The 12,983-nt window shown below is 35.8% G+C and overlaps 1 protein-coding gene across 1 annotated transcript in view; it reads right to left on the bottom strand.

The window, feature by feature from the left end:
• LOC149556947 (pathogenesis-related homeodomain protein-like) overlaps positions 1-12,983 on the bottom strand; it is a 241,526-nt gene that overhangs the window by 103,631 nt on the left and 124,912 nt on the right. Inside the window, exon 7 of the mRNA XM_089831585.1 lies at positions 5,879-6,112. Within this exon, the coding sequence (XP_089687711.1) occupies positions 5,879-6,112 (234 nt within the window). The remainder of the gene's footprint in view (positions 1-5,878; positions 6,113-12,983) is intronic.

Raw genomic sequence — 12,983 nt, 5'->3', positions numbered from 1 at the left:
TTTATATGTAAAATATCAAAGTTTGAAGCTAATAAAAGCTACAAAACAACAAACCCTAGTTTGCAACTTAGTAAAAATAAAGAACATTCAAGATCTAAACTAAAAATCTTGAAAACTATAAAAATTTAACAAAAAATGCATAATACACTAACATGCAAAAAAAAAAAGAGCACTTACCTCTTGCAAATGAGTTGAGGAGTGTTGAGATTGGCTCCCTAATGCTCCCAATGCAATTGATGGCCTCCACAAATGGATTGCTGATCTCTTTTGTGCTCTTTCTTCTTGCCGGTTAGAAACCTATGGCTTTTCTTTTCTCTTCTTCTCTCTCACTTTTCCTCTCTTCTACTCATGTTAAATAAATAGAAGGCCCTTTAGGGTTATAACAAAGAGAAATGGTCAAAAACAAAGTAAAAAAACCAAGCAATTTTTTAAAATTTTACAACTCTATACTTTATTGGCCGCGGGCGATTCCTGCCGATTTTTATAGGCGATTCATGCGATTTTTTGCCTGAATCGCCTGAATCGGCGATTCAGGCGATTCACTTGAAGAAATCGGCAATGGCGATTTCCGACTCCAAAAAAATCGCCATTGCTGAATCTAATCGCCGAATCGCCGATTCAGGCGATTTTATGGCGATTCTCGTTACTCTGAGCTAAATTACTAATTAGTAAGGAAGACTGCACTGTATTAAGATATCCTGAATCTCATTCCTCGATGAATCCAATTAACCAACATGTTTGTCATAGAAATATATGAATTGTAACAAACATCAAGACCATCTATGTATGCCACATCAATGGTGAGACTAGACTAATTTATCTGGAGCTCATTCTTTGGCAACATGAACAAGTGATCCAGCTGGAGTATCAATAATTTTGAGGTAGCCGGACCCTATTAGATCTCGCAGATGAAATCTCATGTCAAGCTTGACTGCCACAAACATCGCTTCTCCAAAGCTGATAAGAAGATTTCTTTGTATCTCCTTCAGTTTAAGAAATTAAGTCATTCTTTTCGACCCTGACTGAGGCTCTTAAGAAGAGTTCCAACATTAGGAATTGAAAACCAATACAAGTCTGAATCAGCTATGAGCCTGTGAATAATGTCCTTCCCCACTGTCCTCATATTCTTCCTGACAGTTTTGAATGCTTGTCATGCGAACTGTATCTTTTGTCAGCAATTATCATCATTCCATAATCTGCTTTTGATCGAATTATACAACCAACTCATTGTGTTGCTTGTTTCACAACATCAAAGTTAGAAAATCTCCTTTTATTTGAAATGCCTCCCTTAAGCAGTCCAATTTAGCATGCAGAATCCCGCTCAAAGTATGCTAGAAAGGAACTCCAAACATAATCACAAGGCACCCATAGTGCCGATCAAAAATCAATTCCTTCTGTCACTTTACCTCTTGCAACAGAAAATACTACAGCACCTCGTCCACAATCACATGCCCTATGGTAGTTATCCAATGCCAAAGCTGTTTCTACCACATCTTGTGTTTCAATAAAAACTAGCTTATGTTGCATGATATCCTGTATACATTTCAGCAGAAATGGAATGCTCCAGACTTCTAACTCCTTGTTTTAATATTTGCAACATATTTTTGGAACACATAACATACCTCTTGGAGACTTATCGTCTACTCGGAAAAACCTAGCCAATCACCAGTCTGAATGGGATTTTAATATCTTAATAGTTTCTTTGTCTTTTTCCACTTATAAAGATTCTGTAACTAAAGGATTGACAGCTGGAAGCAACACCTTTGAATGTTATTCCATCCAAACTCATAATAATAAGGTTTTCGCTACTGAGTCTGACATCCCACAAGTTCACCAATGAATAACCCTGAGAAAACGTTCGGTAAAAGCATGATAAACATTTGCGACGAGTAACTGCAGAGGCATTAAAACTATGCCACATATCTTCTCCTTCCTTAGGACGGTGAAAATCAACAACCAACTGCAAAGTAACCGACCAAGGAAAAAGATGTCGCCTTCAGCAAAATGCTCAATCCACAGCTCACAAGGGAAAGGGTCGACAATTGTCGTTTAAGCCCTTTCAATTACTGTCACATTCTCACACAAAAACAATTTATGATTTCAACTCCCCAAGATGCAAAATTTCCAAGCTTTTGAAATTGGTCAGAAACTCTTTAATATTTTTTTTTGTCTTTTCCCCCACTTGCCGACCTGTTTGCACCTCCGCCCAGGACATTACAACTACTATCGATATCAAGGAATATTTCCTGTTGTTACTGTTCTGATAGGAAACACGAGTCAAGCAACGAGGAATTATGTATTTTCTATTGCGAGTATTTGGTGCTCACACGACCTTTGCAAAAATCAACCCCAATGCCGTTTGGAATTCCAAACTTATCGAAGTTCCCAAGTTGTTTTAATTGAACCTTCTGGAGTGTTGTGTTGGTTCCTAATACCACTTAAGACAACTACTGCTCAGTTGTTGTTTCACTCTGCGCTGAAGGTGCATCAATACTTCGAGCCCCAAATGAATTTCCATGAATTTCCAAGTATCGATAAATTTCTTGTGCCAACTTCTCAAAATCCCTTCGTTCGGCTTGCCAACGTACCTTCCAGGTAACCCAAAACGTTGGCTACTGTTTTCGTAAGGCTCTTTAGACCTGCATAAAGTCAATTATCTTTCCCATTCGCTGCTACTCATTTGTGACAAACCGTCGACACGTCACTTGAGACAATGTATTCTAGCAAGCTCTTCGTTTCTTCCTCTCTTTGTCAAGTTCTAACAATTTCTTTGCAGATATTTGATTATACCTTTAGGGCCCGTTTGGTTGCTAGCGTAGGAATTGAGAATTAGAGCAGAAAATTTGAATGAGAATGGAGAATGAAGAATAGGAATGGAAAAATGCAATCCAATCTTGTTTATCCCTTGTTTGGTTATGCAAGCTTAAATTGGAATAGGGTTAACTTGCAATCCGCGCCATTTGAAAATATTTTTGAAGATGTAATCGACACCATTGGAAAATCGCTGAAATATTTGAAAATATTGAAAACAAAGTTCCAGTGTTCACTCCAGGTCAAAGCGGATTTGAAAATTTAATCAAATTTGAGAAAGTTAAAATGAATGCAAGAATAGCAATTCCAATTACAAGTATTTTTTGGAATGGACAAAAGCTCATTTTGGGGCTAAAATGAGAATACGTATTCCTATTCCCTATTCCTATTCCACGCACCAAACAAAGAATACAAATCATATTCTAATTTCCTATTCCTATTCTGGTTGTATTCCAACAACCAAACGGGCCCTTAGTGAATCTCCCTCCAACATTTCCAACTCATGCATTGCTTTTCCACGATATTGGATGTAGAAATAACCTATTCTGAACTCGTTCTAATTGAAACATGCACTCCTTTTGTTCGATCAGTTTGTATTGTCATGGCTTTCTTCAGCAACAGTTATTAAGGTAGCTCCTTGTATATTGTCAGAACTCCAGTCCCCTTTGAGATTTTCCACGAGAGCACATCACATAAAAGGAAGTAATGATTCAGCTTTTTGGGATTAGCAACGCTTTTATCTTCTTATCACCGCTAGAGGAAATGCACATCCCTTAATCCACATTGCCTATTAATTCATTGCCATCCTAAGTATTCTCATGCCCCTGTAACAAACCACCTTGAATTTGACGACAACAACTCATACACACGTTTTCCAAAACATCGTTGCCACTAAGTTTTGATCAACCTTCTGGCTAAACCCAACAGGGTGGCAGGAAATAGGCTCTAATACCACTGTAATATCCCTTTCCGGATATTATCTTGTTTTCCCTTTTTTCAGTATATTTAAAACTAAATATTGCAGATGTATTACGATACAATTGAAATACAATCGAAAACCAACCAGCATATATCCAGCCTCTTCATGAATATAATATTCAAATGTAATTATAAGAACATGCAATATGTGACAACAATAAAACCAAAGACTTCTCCACAAGATAGCAATTTGTTATTTCCAAAATAACATTCAAGATGTCGAACATATAACCATGAATTACAAACTGATGAGATGAACCAGCAACTCTTAAATTCCTTAAACAAAATTATTGCCTCATACAGTAGCAATATAACAACTAGCAACTAAAACGCTATTGTATTATACAACAGCAATACAATAACCAGTACACAGAAACCAATCCTAAATACAGAACAATCAGATTGGAATGATAGGATAAGAACCTGTAAGTGCGAATGAAACACCTAAAGTGATGTTTCTCGAGATAAGGGCTTTGCGTCCACTGCTTGCTAGCACGAGGGGCTATGTCCTCCAACTAGCTGAAAGTTGAAGCTTTCTGAGACTCTCGCAAGAGAGGAAACTGAACTGAATAATAAATCAAGCATACCCAACAATGAACCTCTTTCCCTTTTTAATACACAAACCAAAACTCTTCGGCTTCTCTCTGCTTTTCATCTTATTCCCCTGTGGCTCTCTCGACTTCCCTAAGGCATTTCGTCTTGTTCCTCCTTACCCCCTTGTCCTTTATATAACATTAAATCAACCTTTTTAACATTTTGAGCCTAAGTCTCAGAGTCAATTTAATATTGCATAAAATAAGACTTCAATATCTCTAATGTTCCAAAAGGGAACATTACATTGAGTCCCAAGTATTATAGTGTTGATCTCCTTTCTAAGTCAACAAGAGTTGCCCCATATAGAGATGAAAGTGGTCATGGGTACAACTCAGCACTCTTAAATTCTTCATTGATCATTAGATAGGAGATGCGATGAGGATTGGGTTCATGAAATTTGCATCCTCTAGTGACTTTAGCATTGATGCTCTTTGGAAAATGTATAAACTCAATGCTTATAATTGGCGGTACTTCCATGGGCAATCATTTACACACCTACACACTTGCCATCAAAATTTATTAAATTTTATTTATATTATGATTTTAACATTAAAATTATTATATTGTATACCTCTTTACACTCAAATTTACTAGTAATAGGTTGCTAGTTCATAAGCATCTCAAATGAATTGGAGTACATAATACTTCATTTATTCAATAAAACACAATCGACTACACTCAAAAAAGACATAGGACTTGCCATATGTGTGTTCAAACTTGGGCTCTTTAGACGCAAGGAGTAGTTACAAGGGACAAAGGATTTTGACCCAAACCATATTGAATTAGATGTTTCCACTTCCACTTTGTTGCACTTAATGTTGACAATGAACCAACTAGCAAGCATAAGAGTGCTAGAGCTAGTGGCAATACCAATGGAACTATTTGTGGCTATTCTAATCCATCAAAACCTACATCATCTAATATAAATGGTGGTGGTGGTGATATTATTGAAGACCAATACGATGATTTTTTATCAATGATGACTGTGTTGACACTAGCCATTATTATTATTATTTTGACTAATATTTGACTATTAATATGGTGGTCTTGTTGATTAAACAATATAAGATGCTACAAGTGGTGTATTATTACTGCTGCAAATATGTATATATTTCTGATTTATATATGTTTTTGTATGAACAAACCCAACCCCAAAAATGTTGACCGAATCTGTGAACCAAACCCTTGAACTTAAACCCATACCAGTACCAAGACCAGTAATTAGGTGCACAGGAAAACATGAGGAAGCTCTGCATTTCGATTTTGAAACATCTAATATGTTGATTGGGTGTCAAACATGTAAGATCTTTTAAACAAAGAAAGCATGTAAACAAAGCATGTAAACAAGCTCATAATGAACCGGAAAAGCCCCCGTTACAGTTTAACTTGAAAAAACTCAAACAAAAAGATTCAATATATATATATATATATTATATATATATATGCTCTGAAGAAAAAATGCAGAAAAAAGAAAAAATAAATACATTTCTATTACCTCAACTGCTTTAGCAGGCAGTCTGATGATACGCTTTTTATCATGTGTACTACTAGCCGCATGCACTCCTCCAATCTCCTCTCCTTCTTTGCTAGTGTTATTTTTAACTTCTACAAAAGGATCTTTTCCAACATCTGTATCAGGCTGCTTTACGCTTCTAGATCTCCTGCTTGGCCCCCAGTCTTCATCTTCACTCAACTCATCTTTATTGGATTCATCTTTGCCAAACATTTCCTGTATGAATATATAAAGGATATAATCAGATTTTCAGAAAACCTTTGTATTCCTGAAACTGGAGCTGCAACCATGATTAGTGTATTCCACAACAGTATCCAGCTGTATTGCTGAACATGTTTTCGATTCCTATGTACTAAGAAAAATACTAAATCAAATCAGATCCATTTAAGAAACTTAGAAGTTAATTGTAGGTGGGAAACAGATTAGGAATGGATAAACAAACAAGAAAATTTCATTTACTGTGAGCACAACATGCAATAATAGAGACAGAAAGCATAAAGCAATAAGACAATTTCATTAATCGCAAGCATAAAAAGTAAATTTATTTTATATGTTACACACTGAAACTCCTAATCCATCTGCTGCAACTATGCCTATAATTCTGCCATTAATCAGCCTCACTTCACTCACCTTCCACCTTCTCTCGTCCACCACTACCTCTGCAGTATCACACCTACCCCCAAGCAATGGAACAAACAATAGTGCAAGCAACCGTCACCTGCCTACCTCTCTCTACTAATTGCACTGAACCATGAGTCAGCACTGGTCGTGATCTAGTCAGTGTTGGTATAATATTGAATGGACAAAATGTTGCCTCCTCAAATATTCTCTCAAAATAACAGGTCTCTTCATCAATATAAGACAAAACTGATGGATAAAAAAATTTGCTGAATGTCATCCTTCGTAAAAAGCATTTAATAAACAAGTACACCATAAGACCCATTTAGATTCATGAAAAATTACTGACAAGTAGCACATAAAATACTAAATGATCATGTAGCTAGACAACTTGGATAAAACATAAATGTACTACAAATATATCCAAATCCCTGTTGATGTTTGATAGCTTCAGTCGGATAAACCTATAAATAATTATATATGAGATATCATTTATATGTGTGTGTGCGTGTGTGTGCGCTCTTTATATTGAGATATAAGGTCATTGTTATATGAGAAAAAATTAATATAATATATATATGGGATTAAATTTGTTATTATTATTAATTATCTGATTAATGAATAGACGTGTCCCATGAAGGGACATGTCTATTCATGGCCTATTCTCCATATATATAAATCTAAGAGGATGTTGCATTTGGAATGCACATACCTAATAAAGGCAGTGCTTAACACATTTGCAGCAGATCCAGGAAATCTAACAATCCCTGGTATGTGCTCGATGATGCAATTTCAAACTATTCATGCACATGTCTCTTAAGATTCTTGAGAATTTATTTGAGGTTGTGATAGAGTCTTGACAATATATAACAAGATCTCTTTAAAAATATAATAACTAAAGCAAATTGTGACAGTTAAATGTAAGATTTGTCAGGGTGAAATGCTTAGAGGCAGTATACACAGTCTATGTGCCTAAGCTTTCTGTAGGGGAGGTATGCTTAAACAACCTCTGAGAAATTATGTTTGTTTACCATAATAAATACTACAAAATGTAAAGGTTAACTTACAATAATAATGTTGTAATCTAACATTTCATTACCACTGATATTGCCAGTAACCTTATGCAATTTGTAAATTGTTTATTGACAGACTTCCTAATATTGTATTTAATTCATATCTTTAATTATAAAGATATTCACTCATTCTATCAGAAAATGGTATCAGAGCACTTGATGGTTCTGCCATTACGAAAAATATGTTTCTAAATTTCTAATCAGGTGAAGTTTCCTCTCTCCTCTGCACTTGCAGCTTTGTGAAGATTTAGGCTTGTGTATGTACAAAGTGTGAGCAGACAACAATTAACTCCTGAGGAAAGAAGCAGCACCAAAAAGAGGTAGAACACATTGCCAATGTGTGATGTCTCCTATTAAAAATTAACATAATTTGCCCTAGAATTCTTCAATGAGGCCTGGATTAATGCCTTAATTTAGAGCCTGCAACCAAGTAGTTATAAATAGATAAATAAACATATATTTCAAAGATGTTACAAAGGGAACTTCAATCAATATTACATAAGATGAGCAAATATGCATAATTCCACAATGCTATTAAAAGAATTCTAAACACCATTATAAATAAATACATTATACAAGTGGGATGCTTTCAGATTTTTCTCAATAAGCCATCTGCTTCATTAAGTACCTTGGGGAATCATACAAGGTGCCTTGAGAATGTGTAATGTCCCCTTTTGGGACATTAAGAGTTCTAAAGTCAAATTCATAAGATATTAATTTTGGCTTAAGGGAGGTTAATGAAAAGTTATCAAATGGGCAAATTAATATTATTGAGCTAAAGGTGACAAAAAAGGAAAAGACGAAAAGATAGAAAAAGGGAACTGAAGGGTCACCATTTTGAGCATAAAAGAGGGAAAGCTTCATCCATTTGAGCAGCTTGGATATATGTTTGGATTATTGTTTTTTGGAGAATTTGGGTTTCTCTTGGGGAAACATTGGGAGAGTACACCTACCATTTCAGACCTAAGGACGCAAATCTTTAGGCCATTGTTAGTGTGGATTGGACGTAACCCCAGTTCATCACTGCAGTGGATTCAAGATAGTTCACGCTGGGTTTACAGGTTCTTTTAAATGTTTTCAATCTAACTGTTATTGTTGTTTATAAGGTTGGACTCTATGCATGTTACTGTGTTGCTGATTTATAATACAATAGCAAATCTGATGTGTCAAAACTGAATATTTTAATAAGCATTAGTTCATTTACTGGCTTATATTGTTGGTTGGGTTTGCTGGAATTATCTATTATATGTTGAAATATGTTTATGAGAAAAATTAGTAGAAATATTTTATCGGTATGCCTCATATATGAGCGACAAATATATTTATTTAAGGTATGTACATGCTATACATTGGAGACAAACATTTACTTGAAGGACTGGGAATTATTTGATATGTGGGACCCAACTGTGTTGAAGCTACTTAATAAGAGTTCATTAAAATTAATCCTAGTGGCCATTTCATAATCTCCAGTCATATTATAAGCCATCTTCATTTCAGGAGCTCATATCTTTATGTTTGGTAATTGAAATGAAAATATTTGCCTCAATGAGAATAGATGCGTTCTTATAGGCAAACATTGGCTACTATGAAATATTTGTCTAGTAGGAAATATTTTATTTCTGGTGGTGGAAATTGTCTACAGTTGGAACATAATATTTGATATTCGTGGCATTCTATCGGAGTGCAATCTTGGAGAATTGCAAATTCACAGTGTATTGTATGCATCACTGGGTTTACAGATACTGTGAATCAAGTGTGAAGTGATTGTGGAAGCAGGAGTCTACAATTGAATATTTTTATGTAACCATAATTTGAGGAACACCTAAAACAGCGTTCCTTATAGTCTGAGCTATGTATGTTGAGGATTCAATATGTTGTCGTGAATGAAGTTTGAGGTGGCATTACATGCATTGGGTAGCCATATACATAACCAAGAGTCCAAACATTTAGCAACCTTCAAATAATTCAGAAGGAGAAATATTATCGTCAAAAATGTGCCAATGATTATCAGCGTCAACAATTAGCAAGGAAAATAACATGTGAAGGAATGCAAGCAAACATAATATTTTCAGCAATTCATACAACACCAGAACATGTATTTCTGTAACCGTTTGTACGTCTGATGTGTTGAATGACTAATAAACTGCGAAAGGCAGTAGTATCGATAGATATCGATGTTGTTCTACTTGGAGGAATCTAGCGGACACGTCAGTTATCAAACTATTCATTTGCCATTAGAAATCTTGCTATGTAATACATTATGATGCCGCCACTATTGTTGTGAAGCATATCGAGTGCTTTCTAAATTTGAATTTCCTGGGCGCTATTTACCAGAGAACGGATACGCAAGAGATTGCAAGAAGACTTACGATGATTTGCAAATGAATTAGTTGTAAGAAAATTCATCGAATGAAGAAAAGGGAACAACTTGATGTCGCATGGAGAGGTAAATGGATTTTGTAGGGATCTTGTCACGGAGCATTGACAACCAATTAATCAAGAGCATTGAGAATTTGTTTTCTTGCAAAGAGCTAAAGGAGCATCAACAAAGAATTGATGTGGGACCCAGTCATAGCTAGTACGTTTTTAATTGCGACAGAAAACATAAGTTTTGTGAAAAATAATCCTAAATGGTCGCTATATTGGAGTCATCGTATTTGGAAGTCCACTCTTCACCTTGAAGAAGCTATAGGAGGCTTAAATTATCCATCTTCAGTCGTTGACCCAACCTTGTCTCCAAAATTTGGCAACCAGAATTTACAAATCTTGGTGTATTATTATCTCATTCCTGAGAACTGTTCTGAGAAGCATTATGTATATTGCATATTGCCTGTGGGACACCTGATAATTCACTTGGGAGTGTGAAGGAATATTGTGATCCGTCTGATAGAGCAGGTGATTCACAATTAATTGATTTTGAATGTTGCTGACATATATTTAATTGTGTTAGTTGTGTACCTGTCTAATTTAAATCTGAATTATAAAGTGTCTGCGAGCAAAATTCTGAGTAACAGTTCTTCCTAGCAATGCACTATAACCACCCCTCACATTTAACTTGGAAGTATCTGAGAACAAACTTTAGCTAATTCCCCTTACCAGTAATGGTGAGCATCATATTGGTTTAGAATATCTCAAAGGGCTTCTATCTATTTGACTAAATCACCTAGCTACTGTTGGTAGAAGGAAATTGGTCGAACGTGGAACTGAGACTATTCATTCAGATGATTCCACCAATTTGTGACTATTGGATATATGTTGGGCAAAATATTTCCAATACAAGAACTGTTATCTAGTGTCATTTTTACAATGGAGGACTTCTATGACAATTTTTCTATGGTGAGTAGTGATAACAAGATACAAGAGCAAACACGCAAATTGTTTAACATAATTCCAGAGTATTTGAGCAGAAGGATAGAGGGCAAAGCTTGAAGCAAAAGACTTATGTCTATCTGAAAGTTGAACTGTGGTGTTGCTAAAGCAATCTACTGAAGTTGTGCGCCCACTAATTGTTTGAATTCTTTGAGCAAATTGGAAAGTTTTGGTTGGAACCGAGTGTAATATCCCTTTCTAGATATTTTACTAAAAACCTGTGATATAAACTTGCAGATTTAAATCCAAACAGTAAACCAATACTTGATAACAATTCCAAAACCTTAACCGATTTGTAACCCGCAGATTTGCATACAAAGAAACTCAAAAAACTTTGTTTTATTTCTCCAATATTCAAAAAGTACATATATAAACCAGGAATTAACACAAATAACCACCAAGTGTGTTACTATATTATATAACAGCAATACAATAACATGCAACTATCCAAAAGACCCAATCTTATAAACAGTAAAAGCAGTCTATAAGAAGGCTAGGTTTGCGTCCAACCTTCAAATGCTTCTTCAAGGGTTTGTGTCCTCAAAGAAATAACCAGCAACTGTTTCCAACTCCCAAATTAATATTTGTTTTAAATGTTATATTTTCATATTTTCCAATGTCTTGTTGTACCTTTATCACTTTTCCCAATGTGATACACGTTCTTTTAAGTAATGTGGGATAAAGCACCTTTTTGTCCTTTAGTCACTTAAGTGAACATAGTACCTTTTTTTAAAATAAATTGACAAGTTAAATGAACTTTAATAGTCACTTAGTCAATAAACCATATAGTCATCAGGCATTAAAATATCAGATCAAATAAACTCGGATAAGCACATGCAATAACTCCTTGGAAAGCTCTCGGCGAGACGTTTCCAAACCAACACAAGGATATCAAGAATATTGAGCTTTGTTTACTTATTAAAAATAGTAAGTATCCAATCAACCTGCCAAAACTGCTCTGATGGGTCTGAAACTGAAAATGCCTAGGCCAACCCTCGAACTGAGCCCTGTAAAGAACCTTTTCGCCCTCGAAACCTAGGCGAAATGAGCCGGCAATACAGAATTTTAATGTCCCAAAAAAAAGGGGACATTACAAAGCCTATCTTCTCAAAGATTGCTTGCCCTCAAGCAATCTGCTCATACCTACAAAAACCAAATGCCAGGGTCCCATAATCGCCTAGAGAACAAGATTCTACTCCTCAGCTGATGTAACCCGGCATGCATCATCCCAAATCCAGAATGGTGAAACAATACAATAGGAGTCGATGTGCCAAATAACTAAATGCCAGGATCCCAAGTCTCTCCATAAAGGGACACCAACTGCCATGTGTTGTTGTCCTGTGTGCCAATACCCTCAGTCACCATGAATGCCTCACTCCATGAGTAACTCTGCGAGTCTCTACTGTCAAGTGAAGATGGGAGCTCAACAATATACCAATATCCACCACAAGATGATAGCAACAAAAATCTCCAACAAGCTCCCCGATAAAAAGCAATACATAGGGAAACTCCACCTGGATCCCAAGTGAACTAGTGCTCTATCTGAGATACCCCTGACCAGCTCCTGAAATATTTGTACCACTATACCACTCCTATAATATCTATATCGATGACAATGATAAATCCGGCTAACCTGACTCCACCATCATATCACCCTAGTGAGAACGAAGTAATCCTAATCTCTGGAACTCTGATGTGTCAGAAGGCTGAAACACATAGATCATAATCATGTGACTATGTAACAACATAGCATAGTCCACCAAATGTAAGATACTATTAACACTTGGATCTCCGATCACCTAATCAACATGATCTTGGATTAAAGAAAGAGTGGTTGGTGAATCACCAACATCATGAAAGCTAACACTGTCTTCAAGATACTGCTGAAATAAAAATGCAGACAGCTCATGGGGAACGTAGAATAATGTGTGTTCTTCCCACTCATTTGCCAATAACTCAGTGACCCTTGAAGGCCAAATAGAATCAGCGAAAATACTACTAACATACACAGGTAAATCACTGATAGC

Source organism: Cupressus sempervirens, chromosome 5 (genome assembly GCF_028749045.1).
Source record: "Cupressus sempervirens isolate cs-2001-9-10 chromosome 5, ASM2874904v1, whole genome shotgun sequence".
Taxonomy (NCBI): Eukaryota; Viridiplantae; Streptophyta; class Pinopsida; order Cupressales; family Cupressaceae; genus Cupressus; species Cupressus sempervirens.
This window is presented reverse-complemented; position numbering and strand designations above follow the sequence as displayed.